We start from the raw sequence: 26,442 nt of genomic DNA on the forward strand, positions 1-26,442 counted from the left end.
TGGGATTCTCTCTCTCTCTGTCCCTTCCCACTCCCGCGAGCTCACTCTCTTTCTAAAAAAATTTAAAAATATATTATTATTTTTTTTAAAGTTCAGAGCAGCAAAAATCAAACAAAAACCAGGCAAGAGCAAAAGAGATACTGCAGTCTCCATTCTGGTGTATGTCCTATCACAGTCTTTGCTCAAAGGGCTTCCTAAGGCCATTTTCGGGTGTGTTTCTATGACTGCAAAGAGCGTCTTTGGCAAGTCTGGTTTCAGTTTGGCCTTTATCCACGTCCTGGATTCTATGCAGGGTCTGAGAAGCCCTAAGAAATAAAAGATTAACCAGGCCTAGTGGACCCTGTGGTTCCTTACCTCCAAGGGCCAGCCTCTCATGCCATCAACCCTAAACCGGTTCTCCTCTCTGCACCCAAATCACCGGCTCTGCCAGGACTGAGATGAAAGCGCTCCAGAGACTGGTGGGTCTACTCTTCAGTCCCTCCTAATTCTGCCCTTCCACTGGGTCAGGAGTGGGGACACCTGGATTGGGGGGGGGGACGTTGGTGGGGACAGGGGCCTCCCCAGGACTGGGGGCTGCCGCGCCCTGGTGGTGGTCGGGGGAGGGCCTGAGGGGGGTAAAAGGAAGGGGGGGAGGGGCCGGGAGGGGCAGCGGCGGAGGTCCGAGGGGGAACGAGGCTGGGACCCGGCATCACACCGGGGACGGCAGCGGGAAAGAGGACGAGAGGCCAGGGCAGGGTTTCGGGTGAATCTGGAGCTCTCTGGGACTTCCCGGGGCGACTGCACGGGATTGGCCGTGGTGACCTCGGACCAGAGTTCCCTGCCGGTTTGCAGAGGCTCGGCAGACCAAGGAGTGTGTGGCTTTTCAGCCTCAAAGCTACGGAAAGGGCGAGAGGGAGGATGAACAGTAAAGGCCCTTTGGGCCTGGTTCCCAGGTGACGGCGGAAGCGCCTCACACCCCTTAAGCGCCCTGTGCGCCTGCGCCGACGTCCCGGGCTCGCGCTCCGCGCACAGGTGCTCTTTCCGCGAGCCCTTTGCTCTCAACACCCACTGCGCTTGCGCACCCGCCTCTGCCTCTAAGAGGGCAAGCGCTGCTACAACGCCGGCTGCGCATGCACCTCTCCGGCGGTGGCTAGGGTCCTGCGGCGATGACGGCGCTTCCCTCCTCTCGGCGCGCGTGAGCTTGCACTTGCGCGGCTCCGGCAGCGGCAGCTGTGTATCACAAACCCGGTGTCGCAGCGAATGCTGGAGAAATGTGTACGTGCTCGATGCCCTCCTGCGATCGGGAAAGGTCTGAATTCCGAAACGCGCCCGGCCCTGGCGTTTCCGACGAGGGATTGCAGACCGGCATGAATGCATGGGCGCAGTCACTCTGGAAGGCTGAACGGAGGTGTCAGTGTATAAAAATAGCTGGCGCTTGTTTGTCCAGTGGAGTTAGGTGCTGGGCTCAGAGGGACAGAAGCAGGAGGTCGTGCGCAGGGATGGCCTGGGGGCCAGTGCAAGGTTGCATGGGGTCACGTGTCTGCAGGAACCCTGGCGCTGCCCGCGCTGTTCTGGAGTCCTCTGGCGGGTCGGACACGCCCGGAGAGGCAGCAGCCCTTGGGCACTGCGGTCCTGGTCGCCTCGCCTCCTCCTGCCACTGTTCCCCACCCTCGCCTCACTCCCCAACCTTCATTTCCTCCTCCACGCTCCCTCTGAGCCCTGCTTCACAGAGAAGTGGGGGCAGCCAGAAGAGAACGTCCACGCCACCCACCACCCATCTTTGGGTGCCCCTTCGCCCTCCCCCGTACCCCCAGTCCTCCCACTCCTCTGCCAGCCTGCACTGATTTCCTGCAAATACCTGCATGGCACATTCCCCCATGTCTTTCAAGTCCTTGTGCAGATGTCACCTTCACAGGGCCTATTCCCTGACCATCCTCTCCAAACACTCCCTCGCACCATTGCCTGCTTTGTCTCCATCACACCAGCTGACATAGTGTACGTTTTCCTTGTTCATGTTGTTATTGGCCGTCTTCCCTGTCCCTCGCTCCCCCACGTTGGAAGGAAAGCTCTGTGAGGTCACGGGTTTTGTCTCCTGTCCCACTGGTTCTATTGGAAGCGCCTAGAACAGTTGGTTTATTGTCCACAGTAGGGAGGCAAGAAATATTTGTTCACCAAGTTGATAACCACAGTCATAGCTAATGTTGTAATGCTTTTCATGATCAGGCACAGGACTAGGCAATCTCCATGCATGATCTCAGTGAATCAAATAATTTCCTGGGGCGCCTGGGTGGTGCAGTAAGCTTCCAACTCTTGGTTTTGGCTCGAGTTCTAATCTCAGAGTCCTGAGATCGAGCCCGGTGTGGGGCTCACACTCAGCATGGAATCGGGTTGAGCTTCTCTCTCCCTCTCTCTCCGCCCCTCCCGCTCATTCTCTTTCTCTCAAATAAATAAATAAATAAATAAATCTTTAAAAAAGATTTCCTGCTATCTTGGAGACCTGTCAGCATCTCCTGCCCTGTGGGCTCAATTGTCATCAGGCTCTGTGTCTCTCTTTTTTTTAGTTTATTGATTTTTCTTTCTTTTTTTTACTAATCTCTACACTCAACCTGGGACTCGAACCCATGATCCTGAGATCAAGAGTCACATGTTCTTCCAACTGAGCCAGTCACCTCTTGCTGCTTCCTTTTTTCTTTTCTTTTCTTTTTTTTTATTTTTAAGATTTTATTTATTTATTTGACAGAGGGAAGGAGAGAAAGAGCACAAACAGGGGGCGTGGCAGGCAGAGGGAGAGGGAGAAGTGGGTTCCCCGCCAAACAGGGGCTTGATCACAGGACTCTGGGATCATGACCTGAGCCGAACCGACAGAGCCACCCAGGCACCCCTCTCTTGGTACTTCCTGCAGATCCTCTATCTTAGTGGAAAGCTCACCTCCATGGAGCCCACTTGGAGCTTTAATGTGACTCCAGTAAGACCAGAGTCCTGGGTCCTCTCCTGGCTTCCGCTTCTGGCTTCCAGAGGGAAGTTACTTAGGCCTTACGGGAACTGTGGGCAGGTCCTCTGATGGACCTGTCCCTAGACTGTGGCGAGGTCCTTGGCAAGCTCCTGCCCTCCAGAGCCCCTTCCTCAGCCTCCCCGCTGCCAGCACAGTATCTCACCAAATGGAGAATGCACATCAGTTTTTCGCCCGGCTGTCTGCCCCTAGCACAGTTCCTAGCTGGGACAGGCACTGGGTGTTGGATAAAATGAATAAATAGTCCTCAGGTTCCGGAAATTCTTCTGAAAATCTTTAGCCAAACATCCTTCCGCCATGAAACTCATATGTAAATACTTAAAAAAGTCATAAATGGACTTGTAGGACTTCAGATCTGCAGGGTGATTTGCTAGAACGAGAAGGCGGTGTGATTTACTAGGAAAAGATCAACGGTTTGGTTTTTGCACGGTCACCAACTTTGTGCACGCCTAGGGAAGTATGCAAGAGGAGCAATTCAATGCTGTGCCTTTGGGTCAGCGGAGAACTTTCGGCATATACTGAATTTTCGAACATTTTAACAAGCATGTTATTTTGTCATTAGAAGAGGAAAAATACTAATGAAATTGAGAATCCCTAAAAAATACACTGACCTAAGGAGACAGGACCTCCGAGGGTTGAGCTCTGGAGCGTTCTCCCTCCATCTCTAAGGGCGTTGCACGGGGGTGAAAACTGTTCTGTGTTGTACCACACACGTGTACCTTGGCTGCCCACCACCCCCCATCACCTGGAAATAGGCATGACCATTTCCAGGTCCGAGTGACTCAGAGAGGACGAGTGAGTAGGGGCAGAGCTGGCATGGGGACCCAAGCACAGCCGCCAGCTGCGGCCACTCTGCTGCCTCATATGCCCCACAAGTACCCACACATAGAGGTCCATGCGGCCCCTTCCGTTAGCCTTACTGGGAACAGGCTGGCAGGTGAGAGGAGGCGCAGCCAGTCTGTTGGAGAATGTTGTGCTGGGGCAGGCCACTGGGGCTGGGTGGCTCCAGTCCTGCCAGGGGCACAGCTTCACTCTCCGGGGGCCCCAGCTCAGAGCATGTGCTCCGGAACCTCAGCGGGCAGCCGTGCCCAGGGATAGCCTGGCACGGAGGGCCAGAGAGCTGTTGTCTGTTTCGGGGGAAATGCTGATGGGGGAGGAGGGGGAGGGGGCAGCGGGGTCCTGCGCTCAGAGCGGGAGTCGGGTTCCCCTGCTACCCCGGCCGTGTGACCTGGGTGACCCCTGTCCTCTGTGCGCCAGCTGCCTCATTTGCCAAGTGGAAACATCACTGCCTGGTTCCCCTAGATTGCAGTGCTGTGATCGGTAGGTTCCAGCCCTGGAAGGGAGGTGAAGGCTGTTAAAGGTCACTCTGTGGGGCGCCTGGGTGACTCAGTTGTTAAGCATCTGCCTTCAGCTCAGGTCATGGATCCCAGCGTTCTGGGATCAAGCCCCGCATTGGGCTCCCTGCTCGGCGGGAAGCCTGCTTCTTCTCCCTCTGCTCCTGCTTGTGTTCCCTCTCTCGCTGTCTCTCTCTCTGTGTCAAATAAATAAATAAAATCTTTATTAAAAAAAAAAAAGGTCACTCTGTGTCCTCCCCTCTCTCCTCAGATTCAGGGCAGGGTCCTGCTCCTGACCATCTGTGCGGCTGGCATTGGCGGGACTTTTCAATTTGGCTACAACCTCTCCATCATCAATGCCCCGACTTTGGTATGTATTTTCTGTGCCCACTGTCACCATCCCAGTGGGGGCGGGGTGAGGGCTAACATGCCCGCTGTGGGGCTCAGGGCAGCATCCACCCGGTGGTGCTTCCGCCCCCGCATGCACCTTCGCTGAGCTGGTGCACAGGTCCTGCAGGTCCAGGTTCAAACCCAGCTCTACATCCTCCCTTGAACCTGCATGTCCTCCTGGGTCCCTGATGTCAGCAGACAACTCTACTGTCTTCCCGGTTCACTGGGGGTCAGCCTTGACTCCGCCCCCTGCCCCCAAACACCGAGCCCTTCCTAACTACCACTAGCTAGCCATTCCTCCCTGTGTCTCTGCCACGACTCCAGTTCAGGCCCCGTCTCTCCTGCCTGGATCCCTGGCTTAGCCTCCTCGCTGGCCTCCCTGCCTTCAGCCTCGCAAGCCTGACCAAGCCCCTCCCCTGTCCAGAAACACTCTGTGAGTGCCCAGTGCCTACAGGAGGAACAGACTCACCCACCTGAAGTTCAAGGCCTCCTCAGAGCAGAAGCTGGCCACCTGTATCCTACCCTCACTCCCAGAACCCCACTAGCAAAGCAAGTTAAATGCAGTTCCCCAAATGCACACAGCCCTCTCTCTAAGCCTCTTGTGCTTGGGAAGCCCTCTCCGCTGCACCTACAGAAGCCCCTAAGGACCCCCAAACACCATCACCATCCTGAAGCCTTCCTTCGACAGCCTCCCGCCCTGACCCCGGCTGGAAGTCACCCCTCCCTCCCAGCCCTTCTTGCAGGCTGTCCCCACTCCGATTGCATGTTGGTTGTGTGGGGCCCACTTATCCTCCTGCCGGTCTGTTCTCAGTGTCTGAGTCATCCTTGTGCCCCCAGCACCTGGCGCCGAGCTGGCCCAAGGGACTTTCTTGGCCTCAGAGGCTCCTCCTATCCCCCAAATGGATTTCCAGCCAAGGGCAGGAGAGGCTGGGCCTGGTCCCAGCTCCCCTAAATGGTCCTTCCCCCAGAGAAACCTGGCAGGCACCAGGCTGACAGCCATTACCCTGAGCTGGCCTGAGCAGAGGAGAGCTGGCCCAACCCCTAAACCCACTGCTGTCCTCACGTCCTCCCTCACATCCCGTTGGGAGGCCTGAGACCAGTCGGACAATGAAGTGTCTCTGGGTCTTCCCCGAGTACAGTCATTCCTAACCCCGTGGCCTCTGTTCACTTACCTAGAACCGCAGCTCTGGGGGTGGGGGCCTGGGGTGTCCTGACCACCCGCTACAGCCCTGACCTGTGGCTGAGGTCGTGAGCAAGTCCTTTCACCTCTCTGGGTCTAGTCCCCAGTTTAAACAGTGAACAGAGTGATGTGTACCTAACAGAACACTTCTAAGGGCTGTCAGAGTCGGGGTCCCAGGGAAACAGGTGGCACAGTCCAGATAAGTCAGGTCGGTTTAGATGCCACAAGGGACAATTTACAGATTGAGTGTGGCAGCGAGAACGCGCCAGACCAGGGAGAGCTTAGTAATGCCGGAGTCATTACTGCCCCTACCCCCAAAGGGACATGTGGAAGGAACAGTTACCAACACTGGAAGGAAAGAGCCGTGTGGCATAGGACCCCTTGAAAGGAGCGGTGATGTTTGGTTAAGTGTCACAGCCAGCCTGAGGTGACCCCCAGCCTGAGGGGACCCAGAAACAAACAACCCTCCTGCCTCTCTCTCATGTCCTGCTGGTGCTCACCATTGGCCAAGTCCTACAGAAAGCCAGTTAGCAGGGGGCGCACTGATGAGAGCCATGCAGGTGGATTCTTGGGCCAAAAGTGGGGGTCCGAGGGGTGATCGTGGACACTGAAGGGCAAACAGAGACCGGCCAGCACTGGGCTCCGGGAGACACTGTATGTGAAGGACCCCTGCCCAGTGCCCTCACGCAGTAGGAGCTCAGGTGACTCTGTTCCTGCCCCGCAGCTGGGGAGCAGTATTTTTTTTTTCTTTTTTCGGGGAGCAGTACCGCCCAGCAGCCCTGGCGCCTGCTCTGCAGAGGCAGAGCGCTGTGGGGGAGGAGGCCTAGCCTGTCGGGCCTGTCCCTGGGAGCTGACTGGCTTCTCTGTCCACAGCACATTCAGGAATTCATCAATGAGACATGGTGGGCGCGTACCGGCCAGCCACTGCCCGATCACCTAGTTCTGTTTGTGTGGTCCCTCATTGTGTCTCTGTACCCCCTGGGGGGCCTCTTTGGAGCACTGCTTGCCGGGCCCCTGGCCGTCATGCTGGGAAGGTAAGTACTCTGTGGGTGCCCCGATGCCCCTTAATGAGAGGCGCCCCAGTCTGCAGGCTGAGGAAGGTGGGAGAAGGAAGAGGCCCTGTAGGCCCAGGCCAGCTCTGCACGCCCCCAGCCTCCTACCCTACCAGCAGTTTCATCATAAGGGTCACATTTCTAGGCGGATTTGGTAGAGGGAGGAGGCTTGTGCTCTGAGGGAGGGAGGACTCCTGGTCTCCAGTTCCATGTCCGCCAGCAACTGCTATTGGGCCGTAAACTAGTATTTCCTCTTCAGGCCTCATTCCCCTCTCTGAATCCAACTGATGGAGTTCTTGGTGTGCAAATAAGAGAGACAGGCTCATACTGAATGAATGAATGAATGAATGAATGAATGAATGAATGCACCTGGCTGGCTCAGTCAGTGGAGCATGGGACTCTTGATCTTAGGGTTGTGAGTTTGAGACCCCGGTTGGGCAGGGAGCTTAACTTAAATACAATTTTTTAAAAAGTCTTCTTAAGGGACATGTGGGTGGTTCAGTTGGTTAAGCATCTGACTCTTGGTCTCAGCTCAGGCCTTGATTGCAGGGTCGTAAGTTCAAGCCACACATTGGGCTCCACATGGTGTGGAGCCTACTTTAAAAATAAAAAATATAATAAAAAATAAAAAGTCTACTTAAAAGAGGAGGGAGAGAGAGAAAGACAGGCTTGGACTGACTTGATCAAAAATTGTAATAACCGGAAAGATCGTGGAGCAGCTCATAGAATGAAAAGAAATACTCAGAAGTCGGGTCTGACAAAGGGCAGGCTCCACGGCGGTGCTGAGGATCTCAACAGCCCCAACGTTGGACCGTCCTCCCGGGGAGGGTGCCTTTACAGTGCATCAGCTCCCACTGCATTCTAGCTCCGATGTCTTCATTCACGATTCAGAATCCGGCAAGACAGATGGGTATTGACCCCCCGTGGGTCACACGTTTGCACCTGTGAAGCAGTGCTGGGAGGAAAAAGCACATGGCTCCCACAGTCCACCCCTTTGCTGGCCGCCCTGCACGTGTAGACGCGTTTCTCCCGTGTATCAGCTCTACACGTGCCCCTTCTAACATTCCTCAAGCATCCCGTCATATACACCAGCATATGTATTCACCTCTCCCCGAGGGAGACACTCAGAGCCTTGTCTCGTCAGCCGGAAGCCTACGATAGTGTCTCACTCAGAGGCAACATTATCTAGCAGAAGGGGGATTTCTTCCTGGCTGATGCTTTATATCAGAAAGAAAGAAAAAAAAAAACTTTTCAAAAAAGGTGCCATGTCTCATTGCCCAGCACCGGGTCACGAGCATAGGGAACAGGATCACCACGTCTGGGTTGGATGGTCGGGTTCTTACCTGAACCTTAAGGGGTAGGGGCACATTCCCAAACAAATTTAGGCTTTTCCTGCAAAAGAGAAGGAATTAGCTCCCACCCCTGGTGTGCCCTGGGAGAAGGGTGGCAGTGTGTAAAAGTAGGCATGCTGACATGAGTACGTTGCTCATGGGAACCTTTGGGGCCCCCATGGGGCATCACTGAAATAGTGACCAAGTGCTACCGGGCACACCCAACCTTAACATAGGAGTGTCATATGGATACACGGCCACCAGGGGTCCTACAGTCTGGCGTGGGGACTACCAACAAGGCCAGGGTTATTTCTAATTAAGAGGATGGTAATTCACTGAAGTAAAGTGGCTTTGCTCCAAAACTCTAGGTCTTGCGTTGTGATTCTCCTTTTTTTTTTAATTTATTTTTTTTATTTTTTTAAGATTTATTTATTTATTTATTTATTTGACAGAGAGAGAGATAGCCAGCGAGAGAGGGAACACAAGCAGGGGGAGTGGGAGAGGAAGAAGCAGGCTCATAGCGGAGGAGCCTGAAGTGGGGCTCGATCCCATAACGCCGGGATCACGCCCTGAGCCGAAGGCAGACGCTTAACCGCTGTGCCACCCAGGCGCCCCTGTGATTCTCCTTTTAGATAGCTGCCACCGTCACTTGGAGCACGATGGGCTCTCCTAGGTCTAAAGAGGCAAGTGGCAGAGCTCTGTGCACTTAGAGTGGACCCAGTGGAGAATACTCTGTGCTCAGCTCCCCTCGAAGCTGCCAGGTTTTCAAATCACCTGGTGTGTGCCAGAGTGTGGGATTCTCTCAAAATGGAAGATGCTTTCTAAGATTTGACCATTGCTCTTCGAGGGAGGGCAGTGATTTCTCACGCACTTCGGAGGAAATAGGCTGACGAGCCTCAGGAACTTCACTGATGGAGCGGCCCCCTCAGTGTGAAGTTTCCGCTCTTTGTCACACGTGTGCCTTACAAGGCCTCCGGTGTGCTCTCCTGGCGCCCGGTCTCCTTGCCCTTTCAGCAGAAAGTCATCACAGAAGCGGGCCGGCAGGATGCCCTGCGGAAGGGACCACGGCCCCCGAGCTGGAGAGCCGCTCTAGCCTCGGGCGGGTCAGTAAAGTGTATTACTGCCCCTGCCAGGTGAAAGCTAAGCGTTTCCGGTGTTGTCTGGGTATGGAAATGGAAGAAAATGCATTTACCAAATAAATACTCCACAACTGAAGTACTTATTAATTTACAACATCGAGGAAACCATATCCAGTTTGCAATTGGAGTTACCGCTGGACCAAGTTTGCTATGATCTATGCCAGTCTCCATTCTCTGGACACAGGGGATCTACGCTTTAGTTCGTATCCTCTCGCCAATGTGCCGCTGCCTTTGAGCAGAATACTGGCCTCCTCTAGCATCCAGTTTCCCTGTTGGTCCATGAGCTCTCCCACGACCTGTATGACAGCACTTCTGTGCTCAGTATCAGGAACCCAGAGCTGATGCGTCATCATGGTGGAGCAGCTGACTTTCTAGTGGCCACTCCCTGGGCTGCAGTCTGTCCCACTGAACTAGGCATGGGCCACCCAGCCAGCCAGAAAGTTCTGAGAAGTGACTCTACAATACAGGGAAGAAAATGTATGGGGACTGTACTTGGCTTTCAGTGCATCTCCCTTACGCTGAAAGTCCCTGCTCTTCTTCTCTATGGTTTTACTGAGTCTGAGAAATCAGGTGTGAGGCCCCTCATCTTACAAAGGAGTGGGAGGAAAGCCGTGAAGCATTCTCTTCAGATGAGGCATAAAATACAAACGCTGTCATCTCAAGCTTGGTGCGGGCAGAAAGGAGAGTAACTTGGGGATGTTGGGAGAGGGGTGTGGGAGTGTGGCCTTCAAGGCGTGCCAGGGGTGGTCCTAGGCACGTAGCTAGCGGTCACTTCCGTCTGTGTAGCTTAGGCTCCTTGACGCAGCTCACGCATGTGCACACGCAGGTCTGAGTGGGGCTGGCTGGAGCTGCAAAGAGGGGTTCCCAGGGAGAGTCCCCCCCAGAGTGAACCCAAGCCTCTCTTGCCTGTGTTCCCCTTCCCCCCAGGAAGAAGTCCCTCCTGGCGAATAACGTCTTCGTGGCGGCCGCGGCGATCCTGTTTGGCTTCAGCCGCAGAGCAGGCTCCTTCGAGATGCTCGTGCTGGGCAGGCTGCTCGTGGGCGTCAGCGCAGGTATGGGGGCAGGACAGCTCATCCCGCCTCTCTTCCTACTCATTCACCTATTCCATTTATCCACTCACACGTTCTCTTTATTTCTTTCATGCATTCATGCATTCTCTTCCTTCACGTTTTCCACTCAGGCCCACCTCTTCTTTTGCAAAATGATCATTTTGCAAGATGGCTTATCTCAAAAGACTCATAGAACTAGACGCTTAAAGTGGATATGGAAACAGGAAAAAGTCGTACAGGGGTGTGAATACAGACATCCCCAAGCCTATGCTAACAGAGGTCCCCTATTTGAGCCACACTCTAAGCCAGGAGCTTCCTGGCAGCCAAGGTACAAAGGCATCAAGGGTGAGTTCTCAGATCTTCCCTACGGAGCAGAGTAGGCTGTTAGGGGCTCCTCACTTTCTGGGGCATGTCATGTGAGGGAGCACATCTACCTGGGCTTTTAGGGATACCCATCAGCAGATCCGCTCTTGTCTGGCTATGTTTATACAGGCAGGTGTCTATGTCCATATTAGTTATCTATTCCTGGGAAAGAAAGTGCTCTGAAACTTAGTGGCTATGCACACATCTAGGCTTGAGCATGAATGTCCAGACCATGTACCTGGGGGAAAGTGCCCCCAAGGAGCTCCGAGGAGCCGTGGCCATGACCCCAGCCATCTTTGCCGCCCTGGGGATCGTGATAGGTCAGGTGGTCGGACTCAGGTAAGCACCCTGTCTCCATGAGCCCTGAGTGGTTTGAGGGGTGCCAGAAAAAGCCCTTCACCTCAATTTCTCCTCTGTCCATGAAGTGTATTAAGGTGTCGCTTCTTTGACTTAAGAAATCTTCTTTGTATTGAAATCCTGTCTACACCCATCTGGCCAGTGCCTAAAACGGGTATTACTCAACCGTCCATCAGTGTGAATCACCATTTTCCCTTCTCTCTAGATCAGGGAGCAAAGAACAGTCCTTAACAAGAGAGAGGGTGAACGTTTGGGCTTTTAAAGGGGAGCGTGTTCTGGTCATCTCAGAAAAGAGAGGGGAGGGCAGAGCCTGGAGCCCTGAAAGAGGAGTTGCTATAGATAGGGTGGGGCCGTGGCCCTGCTTTATCTTGGGACCCTACCTGGGATGGGAGGGATCTTGGCCTCCAGACCCACAACTGGTTAGAAAGAAGCGGAGAGCAATACAGGTCCTCTGCCCTCAGGAGGGCGGGCAGGCAGGGGACCCCAGGGGAGGGGGCGTGGGGAGGTCAGGGGAGTAGGGGGCTAGTGGGCAGGGCTCTGGCAAGGAAGCATCTGCTCCGGCCTCTCCTCTGCCTCCCCAGGGAGCTCCTGGGTGACCCAGGGGCCTGGCCCCTGCTGCTGGCCAGCTGCCTGGTGCCTGGGGTGCTCCAGCTTGCCTCCCTCCCTCTGCTCCCTGAGAGCCCACGCTACCTCCTCATTGACCGTGGAGACACCGAGGCCTGCCTGGCAGGTGAGTCCCTGACCTTGAGTCCCCAAACCACCCTTGACCCAGAGGCACATCTGTCCACAGCATGTGAATCCTCATTTCTTGGGTTTCATTTATCAGGGAAATGCTCTCCCTCACTTTTGTGCCATCCATCCATCTCTTCAAAACTCTTTATCGGGGCGCCTGGGTGGCTCAGTTGGGTAAATGTCTGCCTTGTCATGATTTGAGGGTCCTGGGATTGAGCCCGGGTCCAGCTCTGCACTCAGCAAGGAATCTGCTTCTCTCTCTCCCTCTCCCCCTGCCCCTCCCCCTGCTCATACTCTCTCTCTCTCTCTCAAATAAATAAATAAAATCTCTAAAAAAAAACAAACCCAAAAGTCTTTACCAAGGAGCTGTCCTAAGTGCCAAGGCAGCGGGATAGAGCAGACCGGGCCCCGACCTCTGGGAACTGCAGGATGGTGCCAATGAACAGCCCTCCCCTCTAGCACGTACGCAAGACGAAACCCTGTCACTGGCTGCCGATGGGCTGATTCAGTGGCTGTGGTCGTGATAATGATGCCCAAGAACAATACCCAAATCCCCGGCTTAACACAATCCATCATTGCGTCGTCTGCTCATCTACTTGCTGGGCTGGCTGCATAACCGCTGATCTCAGCTGCGCGGCTCACGGTGTCTGGGAATCCCCGGGGAGCCAGTCCAGGCTGGTCTGGGCCAGAGCCGTTCAGTTCTGCCGCGCAGGCCTCTCCTCTCACTCTGGTACCAACGGGCTAGCCCGGGGATGTTCTTATCACAGCGACCGCAGGGCCCCAAGAAAGCATATCCAGCTGCAGGAGCATTTTGCAAATCTCTGCTCCGCATGCCGGTGAACAGCCCATCAGCGAGGTCACTGAACCCAAAGTCGAGGGATGGGCAAATCAGTGGCATATCCTCTCACATGACCAGGGCATGGATTTAGAGAAAGGTGAGGACCAGGGCCCACTCATGCACCTTCTCAGCCTATCGTTGTGGCCACAGCTATTCCTGATATCCCTCCCCTGTGCAAAACACGCTCAGCGTCATCTGGGACCCCACAGTCTCATCGGATCATGGCATCAGTCTTCCTGTCCAGGATCTAAAGATCACATCAAGTCTTTATGTGCCTTCTCTTGATCCAGAGACCTAGGAGCTAAAAACACAAGTCTTCTGCCCCTCTGAACTCAACACACAATGGTGAAAGTAGGACAGTGTAACCAGAACTAACCCTCATTTCAAGGGGAGCAGAAAGCAGTCCCGGTCCTTAATGCTAAGGTGCTCCTGGGAAAACGCTGCCAGATCTCTTTGCCTTTCCAGTAGGGAATGTTCCGTGATCACGTCCTGGCTCTGCCCCCTGGGAGGGGCTCCCAGGCCGTGGTTTCCCCAGGTTCCAGCTTCTGTCCTCTGGGATACTCCTCCTTGACAGCTTCTGAAGAGGACATTGTAAATGGACTCATAGAAAGTTGGGGCACAGTAGTCTTTACAGTTCAAATTGTCTTGGCCCCTATTCATCCAGGCTGGCAGACCTTTTGTCAATAGGATTTTCTCAAAAACAATGTGATTTTTCTATGTATTTGATCGATGTGCCAAAAAGCCACACCCACAGTCTTTTTGAGACATGCTTCCCTCTTAAGACCGAATGACTGGAATTTGGGGCATGTCAGGCTGCTGGGGCCAACACCCTTAAGCCCCCCAGATGCCCCTTTTCCAGCCATGAGGGTCTACGAGGCACTGGCATAAGCCACACCCTTAGTTTGATTGTTACCCTGAGTCCATGGCTCACTGGCAGGGCTTGGATTTGATCTTTGCTTTCAGGCCGTAACTCAACGTGGAACTCTTTTTGTAACTGGAGGTACTAGAGATGAGAAACACATTTACTTTTTGTTTTTGTTTTTTTATTAAACCGACCTAGTGAGTTCCAGAATATGTTAAATTTAATTAAATCTTGTTCCCTCTGAAGGTCTTTTTGAACTCATGTTTTTCTTTTTCTCTCTCTTTTTTAAGATTTATTTATAAATAAATAAGACAAACAGAGAGCACAAGCAGGGGGAGCTACAGGAAGAAGCAGGCTTCCCACTGAGCAGGGAGCCTGATGCAGGACTTGATCCCAGGACCTTGGGATCATGACCTGAGCCAAAGGCAGACACTTAACCGACCTAGCCACCTAGGCACCCGTCATGTTTTCTTTAGAGTAAGCTTAGAATAGTCAGTTAAAAGCAACCAGTTCATGTTTTCACCACATAAGGATCTCTTCCCTTGAGTACGGACGGGCGTTGATAAGGTCTGTTTTCTTTCTTCCGCAATACTGCCTGGCATACCCAGGCTTCTATTTTTCCAACCTCCTCACCATCTCTGCCTGTTATTGGAATCAGTATCATAGATTACAGGTCCCAGAATGGTAGCAACCGGTCCTGGTACCCGTTAATTAATTCATCAGTTTTCTGTGGCTGCCTAATAATCATATCTCAGTGGCAAACTAAAGAAGCAATCACTTAGTTCGAGCCTCTGTGAGTTCTCTGGGGTTGGCTGATGTAGGCTGCGCCTGGCTGGTGGCTTTACTGGTCTTGGGCGCTGGTGCAGGTCTGCTGGGCATTGGCTAATTTAGGAGGGTCCCAGCTGGGCATCTCTGCTTTTCCTGGGACCCGTGGGCTAGCCCCAACACACCTTTTTATGATGATGGTAGAAGAGCAGAGGAAATGAGCAAGGTCTCTTAAGGCTTGGGCTGGAATTTGCATACCCTCCCTACAGCCTCATTCTATTGGCCAGAGCAAGTCACATGGCACAGCCCAATGCCAAGGGGCGGGATACATACTTGCCCGTTTGGTGGGGACTGCTGCAAAAATCACCTAGCAGAGGGCCTGGGTACAGGGAAGGGTGGAGAATTGGGGACGCTGGATGATGGCAATCTGCCGCAATTGTGTCCAGTCTGATATATCTGCAGAACCCGAGCTCCTAAAGCCTTGTTTGGTCCGTGATGCCCTGAAATGACAGGGACAGGGGAAGAGCATCCCTAAAGCCTTGTTTGGTCCGTGATGCCCCGAAATGACAGGGACAGGGGAAGAGCCCCCCATCTGATCAGGGGGACCCAGAGAGAGGGTGAACGGAGTTGGAGGTGGGAGCTCACTCTGGGGGACCAGGGCTCAGCGCCCTCTACCCCCGCCCCAGCCCTGCATCGGCTGCGGGGCACCACGAACGTGGCGGGGGAGCTGGCGGAGCTGGAGGAGGAGCGCGCCGCCTGCCAGGGCCAGCGCGCGCGGCGCCCGTGGGAGCTGTTCCAGGATCGCGGCCTGCGGAGGCAGGTGACGAGCCTCGTGGTGCTGGGCAGTGCCTTGGAGCTCTGCGGGAACGACTCGGTGAGGCTCCCCTCGTCCCCCACGCAGGGCCGGGATGCTGCAGACCCCGCAGACCGCTGGCAGCCCGCCCCTCTGCCCCTCCTCTCCAGGTGTACGCGTACGCCTCCTCCGTGTTCCGGGAGGCGGGGATCCCCAAGGGGAAGGTCCAGTATGCCGTCTTGGGGACTGGGAGCTGCGAGCTGCTTGCGGCCTGCCTCAGTGTGAGTTTGTCGTGGGCTCGGGCTGACCCTCCACCAGCCCTGCGGGGAAGGGGGGGCGTGGGGGCTGACACTCGGAGGACTTAAGTCCTCTACCTTGAGCCCTTTTCCACTCTAGGTCACTGTGTCCAAATGGGGTGACTTAGCCAGCATTTATTGAGCACCAACTGTTGGCCGTGCACTTAAAATACCATTTTGAGATGAGGAAACTGAATGAAGTTGAGTGACCAAATTAATACTTAAAAAATTAATAGGGGAGCCTGAGTGGTTCAGTCGGTTGAGCTTCTGCCTTCCCATCGCGTGGTGATTTCGGGGTCCTGGGATTGAGCCCCGTGTGGGGCTCCCTGCTTAGCGGGGAATCTGCTTCTCTCTCTTCTCTGCCCCTCCCCGCTGCTCATGCTCTCTCGCTCAGTCACTCTCTCTCTCTCAAATAAGTAAAGTCTTAAAAAATTAATAATGTCTTAATCTCCTGAAGCAATCAACTGTTCCTAACTGTCCCCCCAACAGCTTCAAACCAAGGAAAGCATGCTTCCAGCGCCAGTGGGGGGGGGGGGGGGGTGTCAGTGACCAGGGCTCCTTTTCTTTGCAGTGTGTGCTGATCGAGCGGGTGGGCCGCCGCGTGCTGCTGATAGGGGGGTACTGCCTGATGGCCTGCTGGGGAACTGTCTTCACAGTGGCACTATGCCTGCAGGTACCTGGGCTGGAGTGAGGGTTGCGACCTGGGACACCCTGATCTCCACCTCACTTCACACCCTCTGCCCCTTTACTGCAGAGCTCCTTCCCCTGGATGCCCTACCTGGCCATGTCCTGCATCTTTGCCTTTGTCCTCAGCTTTGGCGTTGGCCCTGGTGAGTGGGCCCAAGGAACCCAGGGCTTCGGGCTTTGCAGAAGGAACTCGAAAGTCTGCGTGCGGGATGGGTGGATGTGAATGCAGTTATCACCCGCATGCCCCTCCCCCCAGCCTACCTGTACTGAGGCTTCTGGGAGGGAATGCCTGGAGGAGAGGACAAGGGGTCCCCATTCCCATGTCATGGACAGGTGGGGGGAAGGCTGGGCAGGGAGCCCCGGCTGGCAGCCCCCTGTCCCCGCTCCTCCTTCTAGCCGGAGTGACGGGGATCCTGGCCACGGAGCTGTTTGACCAGAAGGCCCGGCCTGCCGCCTATATGGTCGCCGGGGCGCTCGTGTGGACCTTGCTCTTCCTGGTTGGGCTGGGGTTTCCCTTCCTCAAGGTAGGCCTGCCCTGCCTCCCCCCAACATTGGGGCCCTAGCCTTAGGTTTTACCTCTGTCAGCAGCGGGAGAGCCCCAGCGGGAGGTCTCCATCCAGGGAGCCTGAGGCTGGAGGGGTTGGGACTCATCTGAACCAAGGGGGACAAATCCCTCATCACCACCTGTCATGAGGCCTTCTGTCTGGTGGCTGAACAGGGCCACACCAGGTCTCTGTGTCTCTTTCCACCCACAGGAGGGCTTGTCCCACTTTCTCTATGTGCCTTTCCTCGGTGTCTGTGTCTGTGCGGCCATCTATACTGGCTTCTTCCTCCCCGAGACCAAAGGCAAGACCTTCCTGGAGATCTCCAAGGAACTGCACAAACTCAACTTCCCTAGGCAGAGCCAGGGCCCCGAGTGGACGGGCCCAGAAGTCATCCTGTCCACAGAGCTGTAGCTCTGTACGTACGGTGGGGGCCCGGGTCCAGCTGTTGCTCTCTCCTTTGCTTCCTGCCGAGGGTCCTGGCCCTCTGCATTCCCTAGTTCCCGCATTCATTTGTTTACTGAGTGCTTATTAAGCACCTACTGCATGCAGGCTTGGTGCCAGGTGCTTAGCAATCTGTGGTGAGCCAGAGGGGTGGGATTGGGACCTGCTGGTGCTCCCTGTCTAGAGGCAGTTAACTAACAGGAAACCGATAAAAACAACCACAAACTCAGGGAAATGCAGTGAGAGAAAATACAGATTATCAAGTGTGTGCATACTAGGGAGCTTGACCTGGTTGCAGGAGGGTGGTCAGAAAAAAATTTCTGGGGGCGCCTGGCTGGCTCCATTGGTAGAGCATGTGACTCTTGATCTCGGAGCTTTTGAGTTTGAAACCCATGTTGGGTGTAGAGATTACTTAAAAATAAAATCTCGGGGCACCCGGGTGGCTCAGCCAGCTAAGCGTCCGACTCTTGATTTCATCCCAGGTCATGATCTCAGGGTTGTGAGATCGAGCCCCACATCAGACTCCGCACTGGGCACGGAGCCTGTTGGGATTCTCTCTCTCCCTCTCCCTCTGCCCCTCCCCAACCCCCACCTCTAAAAAACAAAGTATGTATTTGAGGAGTTTTGACAGATGCATATGCCCATGAAACAAGCACCACAATCAAAGTGGAACATTCGCATCACTCCAAAAGCTCCCTCGTGCCCGTTGGTAATTGGTAGCCCCCCCCCCCACCTGCAGCCCCAGGTGACCGCTGACCTGCCACCTGCCACTATAGGTCGCATTTGCTTTTTTTTTAGAGTTCAATATAATTCCATACTTTTCGTATGCATTTGTGTCTGGCTTCACTCCAAATAAAAGTTTTGAGCTTCACGCATGTTGTCACATGTATGAGTATATATTCCTCCGTGTCGCTGAGCTGTAATTCCACTGTATGCATGTATCGTCATCTGTTGGCCACTTACCAGCTGATGGACATTTTGGGCTGTTTCTGAATCTTGGCCATCATGAATAAAACTGCGATGAACATTCCTGCACAAGTTGTTGTGTAGACAAATGTTTTCATTTCTTTTGGGTAAATGAATTGCTGAGTTTAATAGCAAATGTATGTTTAGGGGCGCCTGGCTGGCTCAGTCGGTAGACTGTGTGACTCTCGATCTCTGGGTCATGAGTTCAAGCCCCACGCTGGGAGTAGAGATGACTAAAATAAAAGCTTTAAGGGCGCCTGGGTGGCTCAGTTGGTTAAGCATCTGCCTTCGGCTCAGGTCCTGATCTCAGGGTCCTGGGATCCAGCCCCATGTCAGGCTCCCTGCTCAGTGGGGAGTTTGCTTCTCCCTCTCCCTCTGCCCCTCCGCACCATTTTGCTCTGTCTAGATCTCTCTCTCTCTCTCAAATAAATAAATAAAATCTGGGGCGCCTGGGTAGCGCAGCCATTAAGCGTCTGCCTTTGGCTCAGGGCGTGATCCCGGCGTTCCGGGATCGAGCCCCACATCAGGCTCCTCCTCTGGGAGCCTGCTTCTTCCTCTCCCACTCCCCCTGCTGCGTTCCCTCTCTCGCTGGCTGTCTGTCACATAAATAAATAAAATCTTTAAAATAAAATAAATAAAATAAAATAAAATAAAATAAAATAAAATCTTAAAAAATAAAATAAAATAATAAAATAAAATAAAATCTTTAAGGGCAACCCACTCTGGTCCCCTCCCTCTTTGGGAGCTTTGTGCCCTATCGGTTAATAAGCTTTACTATCGCTCAATAAACGTTGCTTTGCTGCCCATGAAAAAATGAATGAATGAATGAATGAATGAATGAATAAAATAAAAGCTTTAGAAATAGTGAATGTATGTTTAACTATAGAAGAAAAACAAACAAAACTATAGAAGAAATTTTCCAAAACGATCATACTGTTTTAAATGCCCGCGAGCAATGTCTGAGAGCCGCGGGTGCTTAGACCTTGCTCAGCACCTGCCCTGTCCGTCTCTTTCCTCTAGGCTGGCCGCAGGCTGCGCCATGGCCTCTCCTGGTGGTTTAATGGCGGCACTTCCCTGATGACTAATCTTCACAGTGCTCATCCTAATAACATTGAGTATCTTTTCCTGTGCTCAACATGGCCGTTCGGCGTTTTCTGTGAGGAATCTGTTCAAATCTTTTGTCCACTCTTCTTTTTTTAAAGAAGTTAAAATTTGGGGCGCTGGGTGACTCAGTCAGTTAAGCATCTGACCCTTGGTTGCGGCTCAGGTTGTGATCTTGGAGTCACGGGATCAAGCCCCGCGTGGGGCACCATGCTCAGCTTGTGTCTGCTCGAGATGCTCTCTGCCCCTCCCCGCCCTCAAATAAATAAAAAAATCTTTTAAAAAAAGTTAAAATGTATCAAAGCTGACGCACACAACTTAGCAAGCAGACCTACCTTTGGACTTCCGGCTGGGAGTGCCGAGCATGGCACCAAACGCTTTGGGTTTTGACTCTTCATCTATAAAATGAGGCTTGCTGGGAGGATTGAGAGAGCTGTGCGTGTATACGAGCCTGGCACCAGCTTTTGGCACAATGGGATTAACTGGGGGAGGGTCTTCTTTCTGGAAATGGTCATTCTGTAGGTCTGTCTGGGGAGGGCTTTCTTTTTTTTTTTTTTAAAGATTTTATTTATTTATTTGACAGAGAGAGAGACAGCCAGCGAGAGAGGGAACAAGCAGGGGGAGTGGGAGAGGAAGAAGCAGGCTCCCAGCAGGGAGCCTGATGTGGGGCTCGATCCCAGGACCCTAGGATCACTCCCTGAGCCGAAGGCAGACGCTTAATGACTGAGCCACCCAGGCGCCCCTGGGGAGGGCTTTCTGGAAGTCCTTGGGCAAATGTGTGTGTTCCTGGCTAAGAGGTGCCGTGAGTGGCTGTGTCCTGCCGTGGCTCCCGTGGGGGCTTCCAGGGCCTGTGCCCACAGACACCCCTGCTTTAAGGATCCTTGAGACCCGCAGAGCACTGTAGCAGAGCAGGAGACCGTCTGGTCAGGCTGGGGAGGGAGACGGATGCCAGAGGGCCGCATCTGGCTTGTCCTGCCAAGGAGACAAGTCAGGGCTGTGAGGAGCCCTGCAGGAGGCTGACTATAACCCTATAAGATTGTTTAAACCAGGGCGCTGGTGAGTGGAGGGGGTGGTCTTGGTGACCCCACTGGGGTAGCAGGTGTGACTAGGGCTGTCCTGCCCCCTTTCAGGAAAAAAAAAAAAAGGAAAAAAAACAACTTATACTCATGAACACTTAAAGACCATACGTGGGGCCATTTGCAGTTGAGGGAATTGTAAACAGACATGAAGACGCAATGCTAAATCACGCCCGCATGAAATAAACCCGTACATACTGAGCCACTGAAATTTCAAAGCCTAAAAAATAAATCAAAAGAACACAACTGGGACGCCGGGTGGCTCAGTCCGTTAAGCATCTGCTTTCGGCTCATGATCCTAGGGTCCTGGGATGGGACCCCGCATCGGGCTCCCTCCTCAGTGGGGGGAGCCTGCTGCTCCCTCTGCCTGCTGCTCCCCCACCTTGTGGTCTCTCTCTGATGACTAAATAAGTAAAATCTTCCAAAATAATAATAATAAAAAGAACACAACCTCTTTATTTCCTCTTGAGATACGGGTATTCAGTTTGTGTGAGCATCAGCCCGGTCCTGGAGACGGTGTCAAGCTCTGCCATTTGTTCCAGTGAGTTCCAGGGAAGGAAGAGGCTAAACGGTATAGACTGTTTCCATCTGGTAATATTCAGCTTGTTCAATCTACAGCCTAGTACTCTGTGAGCAGGACTGGCCCAGGAAAGCCAGATGTGGGAAGAGTCAGACAGAGGTGGGAAACACGGAGGAGTCAACGCGGACGTGAGGTGTGGGCCAGCGTCCCCATACGCTCTCTAAAATCCCACTACTTGGTCAGAGCTGGGAGTGGTAACAGGGTGCTGGCCCGTCTTTGCTCCACTGCTCCTCCATTCTGCTCTGCTGCTTTTGAGGGAGGGTAGGTTCGGGTCGTCTGGAAGCTGGTGGGGGCCATCCCCTCGGCAGCTTGCTGGCTAACCAGCCCTTGTATCTTTTGCTCTTGGGCCTCTCAAAGCTCACGACAGACATAGGTTCCCTCACAGCACCAAGCCCATTTCCCATCACCTCACACCAGTACTCGCCCCACTGTGTGGGGAGCTCTTCTGGTAACTTATTTTTTTTTTAAGATTTTACTTTTAGGGGCGCCTGGGAGGCTCAGTTGGTTAAGTGCCTGCCTTCGGTTCAGATCATGATCCCGGGGTTCTGGAATCAAACCCCACATCGGGCTCCCGGCTCAGCGGGGAACCTGCTTCTCCCTCTGCCTGCTGCTCCCCCTACTCATGCTCTCTCTTTCTCTCTGTCTGATAAATAAATAAATAAATAAATAAATAAATAAATAAATAAATAACATCTTTAAAAAAAGATTTTATTTTTAAGTAATGTCTACACCCAAGGTGGGGCTCGAACTCACAACCCCGAGATCAAGAGTCACATGCTCCACTGACTGAGCCAGCCAGGCGCCCCTCTTCTGATGACTTTAATGCGTGTGGGCTGACCACAACACCAGGATTTTTGAAGAAGTGGCAGGTGACAGCTTCTCAGAAATTCACTGTCATCTCACCTCCCCTGCTCTGGACCTTCTCTAAGTTTCCTTCTGGTCTCGGCAATGTCTCCTCCTCCACCAGTTTCTCAGTTTCAGGGGAGGCCTATACAGCTGGACCTTGAGGGAGGAGTGGACTCCAGCCCAAAGATTTCTTCGCTGAGACCAGGTCACCCAGACTCCAAGTCCTTCCAGCGACTGCATGGGGAGGAGCTCCAGGTTGCCTCTGAGCCCCTGTTTCGTGTCCTCTACCAGCGCGGCTCCCGGCCCTGTCTGGCCAGTGGCACCTCCCACCAGTGCTCCACGATGACCGTGCCCTGACTGTGACAGAGGCTGAAGTCCCCCTCTGGGTGGGGGGTGCCCCTGCCAGTGGCGGTCACAGCAGCCCCCAACTGCTCCTCACAGCAGGGCTCTCCCCGAGGCTGCCACCACATTCACAGAGCAGAGGGAGAGCCTGTCCACAATTTTTTTTTTAAAGATTGTACTTTTGGGGGTACCTGGGTGGCTCAGTCGGTTGAGCGACCCACCTTGATTTCGGCTCAGGTCATGATCTCAGGGTTGTGGGATCGAGTCCTGCAACCAGCTCTGTGCTCAGTGGGGAGTCTGCTTGGGATTCTCTCTCTCTCTCCCTCTCTGTCTGCCCCTCCCCCACCCATCTAAAATAAATAAATAAATCTTAAAAAATGTTTCAAAAGATTTTATTTTTTTCAGAGCAGTTTTCATTTCAGAGCAAAATCGAGAGGAAAATACAGAGATTTCCCATATACCTCCTACCCCCTCACATGCAGGGCCTCCTTTATTATCCATATCCCACACCAGAGCGGTCCATGCGGTACAATGCATGAGCGTACGTGGACACATCGTTAGCACCCAAAGGCCATGATGTACATTCCCTGGGTTGGACAAATGTATGGTGACATGCTCCACCCGTGTCATCTATACGGAGTATTTCCAGTGCCCTAAAAATCCTCTCTGCTCTCCCTAGTCACCCCTCCCTTCCCACTGATCCTTGGCGCCCACAGAGTTTTTGCTGTCTTCAGAATTCTTCCTTTTGCAGAATGTCCTGTAGTTGGAATCAAACAGTATGTAGCCTCTTCAGACTGGCTTCTTCCACTTGTAATGTGCATTTCAGGTTCCTCCGTGTCTTTGCACGGCTTGCTAGCCCATTTCTCTTTAGCACTGAATAGTACTCCGTTATCTGGAAATACCACAGTTGATTTATCCACTCACCCAGTGAAGGACATCTTGGTGGCTTCCAAGTTTCGGCAGTAATCAACAAAGTTGCTATACACGTCCATGCGCAAGTTTTTGCGTCAACATACATTTTCAACTCCTTTGGGTAAATACCAAGGAGCGTGATTGCTGGATCATAGGGTAAGAGTATGCTTTGTTTTGTAAGAAACTGCCGAACCGTCTTCCAAAGTGTCTGTAGGCTTTTGCGTCCCCAGTGGTAGTGAGCGAGAGTTCCCGTGGCTCCACATCCTGTCCAGCATTTGGTGGTGTCAGTGTTCTGGACTTTGGCCATGGAACAGCTGCTAGTGATATCTCATTGCTGTTTGAATTTACATCTCTCTGATGACATGTGATGGGCAGCATCTCTTCATATGCCTTTTTTTAAAAAGATTTATTTATTTGAGAGTGAGAAAGGGAGCATGCGTGAAGTGGGACAAGGCAGAGGAAGAAGCAGACTCCCCACTGAGCAGGGAGCCCGACGCGGGGCTCGATCCCAGGACCCTGGGATCATGACCTGAGCTGAAGGCACGCTTAGCCGATTAAGCCACCCAGGCGCCCCTCTTCATATGCTTATTTGTCATGTGTAGATCTGTTTATGTCTCTGGCTCATGTTTTAAATCAAGCTGTTCATTTTCTTATTGTTGAGTTTTAAGAGTTCTGTGTATGTCTTGGATAACAGCCCTTTATCAGATATGTCTCTTTTTTTAAGATTTTATTTATTTAGAGAGAGACAGAGCACAAGCAGGGGGAGGGGCAGAGGGAGAAGGAGAGAAATCCTCAAACAGACTCTGCGATGAGCACAGAGCCCAACGTGAGGCTCGATTCCATGCCGCTGAGATCATGACCTGAGCTGAATTCCAGAGTCCATCCCTCCACCGACTGAGTCACCCAGGAGCCCCTATCAGATATGTCTTTTGCAAATATTTCCTCCTAGTCCGTGGCTTGTTTTTTTTTCCCCCTCATTCTCTTGACAGTGTCTTTCACAGAGCAGAAGTTTTTATTTTTAAGGAAGTCCGGCATCTTTCATGGATCGTGCCTTTGGTGTCATATCCAAAAAGGCATCACCAAACCCATGGTCGGTCGCCTAGATAGTCTAGCGTTCACCATTTTTTATTGGGTTGTCTTATTATTTTTGAGTTGAGGACATTCTTCATACATTTGAGATGTCAGTACTCTGTCAGATATATGTTATGCCAATATTTTCTTGCAGTCTGTAACTTGCCCTTTTTATGTTCTTAATTGTGTATTTTTAAGAGCAGAAATTTTTATTTTGCTAAATCCGATTTATCAGTTTTATCTTGTATGGTTAACGCTTCTTGTGCCCTAAGACATCTTTGTCTCTCTCAACATTGCAAACATCTTCTCCTAACTGTTTGATACTTTTTTTTTTAAGATTTTATTTATTTATTCGACAGAGAGAGAGACAGCCAGCGAGAGAGGGAACACAAGCAGGGGGAGTGGGAGAGGAAGAAGCAGGCTCATAGCGGAAGAGCTTGATGTGGGGCTCGATCCCAGAACGCCGGGATCACGCCCTGAGCCGAAGGCAGATGCCCAACTGCTGCACCACCCAGGCACCCCCACGATTTGATACTTTTAACTTGTACATGTGGTTGATGATCGGTTTTGAGTTAATTTCTGTGTATGGTGTGAGGTAAGGGTTGAATCTCTGGAGGTGACCTCAGCCATCTTCCCAGCCCTGGGGATCCTGATGGGACAGATCAGACTTGGGCAACCAACACCAGCTGCATGGGGGGGCTTGGGGACAGCAGTAAGTCTTTCTGTCCTCAAATGATTTTTCAAGTCCTGTGGCTTGAAATCTCCTAGTTGGGGTTAAGGCTGTCATTACCCTTCCCACATCTGAGTGTGACTGCCTGGTGAGGCTCCACAGGGCAGGGAGCAGAGCGAAGCCTGCATAGAATGGGGGTGGGGAGGTGGGGTGGTGGTGATGGAGGGATTGGGGGAGGGTGCCAGCCTCAGAGCCTTGTTTTCTCAAGACAGGGAGAGGTTGGGCTGAGGCCCCTGAGGAAACGGTGATGACATTGAGAGAGAGGAGAAACTCTCTGCCCCACTGTCTGTCTTTTGGGTCCCCAACCGGGCTGCCATCCTGACCTCGAGCTTGGTAGGAAGAAGCACTGAACAAAGCAGACCCACTGTGGGCATGGGAGCAAGGGAACAGGGGTAAGGGCAGGGTTCTAGCAAGGACGCACCTGGCCTGGACTCTCCTCTGTCTCCCCAGGGAGCTCCTGGGTGACCCGCCGGTCTGGGCCCTGCTGCTGGCCAGCTGCCTGGTGCCTGGGGTGCTCCAGCTTGCCTCCCAGCCCCTGCCCCCTGGGAGCCCACGCTACCTCCTCCCTGACTGCACAGACACCACAGGCTCCCTGGTGGGTGAGCCCCTGACCTTGGGCCCCCAGACCACTCTTGATGGAGGGGGTCCCACCAGCTGGCCCCTTCAAATGCCTGTCTACTGGTGTCTATCAGTCCCCAGATCCCCCCTGAAATGCTCTCCTCCACAGCCGAGGGCCCCGCAGCTCTGACTCACCTGCCCAGACCCCAGATACAGTGTGGCTTCTCCCCTCCTCCAGAGCACTAAGTTGGCTCCCTCTCCTGGCCCACACTCCTCCCTTCCTTGGCTAGTTACCTGGATTTTGAGCCTCAGCTTCCGAGGGAGAGGCTGGGCCAGCAAACCTGGCTACCGGCCTCGTGCGCTGCTCACAAGGGTCAGGACGGCTGGGCTTCCAAAGGGCCGCAGCCAACTCTGCGTTCGCCCTCATCCACTCCTCTCCAGACCCTGACAGTTCTCTCTTGCTGGGACACGGGTGGTCCTCACCCTGCTTCAGCCGAATCGTTCATTGATTTCACTGAGTCCTTCAGCTTACCCATCTTCTCTCAGGGCCTGCTGCGTCCTGGGGTGTCTGTCACTGTCCCCGTCCTCGGGCGGCACCAGGGCTGGGAGGAGCGGTGACCCTCACCACGAAGAAAGTCCGTCTGGCAGCACACCAACTTCTGTGGAGGCTTTTCTTCCTACTGGGACTATTCTGAGGGCTTCGCAAGAGCTGGCTCCTCCAACCCGAGCAAAAGCCCCAAGAAATAGGACATTTTTTTTTTAATTTATGAATTTGAGAGAGAGAGCACAAGCAGGGAGAGGAGGAGAGGGAGGAGAGGAAGCGGGAGAAGCAGACTCCCTGCTGAGCAAGAAGACCAATGCAGGGGATCGATCCCAGGATCCTGGGACCAGAGCCAAAGGCAGACGCTTAACTGAGCTGCCCAGGTGCCCCAGACATAAGTACCTTTAATGTCCTTGTTTTACACAGAAGGGGAGGCAAGCGAAGGCAGTGGCTTGTGTGAGGTCCAAGGTTGCACCACTAGGTGGCGGGCCAGGACTGCACCTGGGTGGTCTTGACCGAGCCGCACCCTGCTTCCCCTTCCCTGGCCGTTTGGCTACCTGATCCTGTTCTGCTGAG

General features: G+C 53.3%; 1 protein-coding gene across 4 annotated transcripts; it reads left to right on the forward strand.

Moving 5' to 3' along the window:
- The first annotated feature begins 351 nt into the window (after positions 1-351).
- SLC2A11 (solute carrier family 2 member 11) lies at positions 352-18,181 on the forward strand. 4 transcript variants are annotated; one of them, XM_045802502.2, is made up of 12 exons: positions 352-458; positions 4,595-4,693; positions 6,767-6,927; positions 10,343-10,467; positions 11,037-11,166; positions 11,766-11,914; positions 15,068-15,255; positions 15,345-15,455; positions 16,042-16,143; positions 16,225-16,300; positions 16,554-16,681; positions 16,913-18,181. In XM_045802502.2, the coding sequence occupies exons 1-12, from the start codon at positions 438-440 to the stop codon at positions 17,111-17,113; spliced, it is 1,491 nt and encodes a 496-aa protein (XP_045658458.2). In that variant the 5' UTR covers positions 352-437; the 3' UTR covers positions 17,114-18,181. The 4 variants fall into 4 exon arrangements, with proteins under 4 accessions (XP_045658458.2, XP_045658460.2, XP_045658461.2 ...); XM_045802504.2 differs by lacking the exon at positions 16,042-16,143; XM_045802505.2 differs by lacking the exon at positions 15,345-15,455.
- The last annotated feature ends 8,261 nt before the right edge of the window (positions 18,182-26,442 follow it).

Source organism: Ursus americanus, chromosome 30 (assembly GCF_024610735.1).
Source record: "Ursus americanus isolate L20-20 chromosome 30, mUrsAme1.1.p, whole genome shotgun sequence".
NCBI lineage: Eukaryota > Metazoa > Chordata > Mammalia > Carnivora > Ursidae > Ursus > Ursus americanus.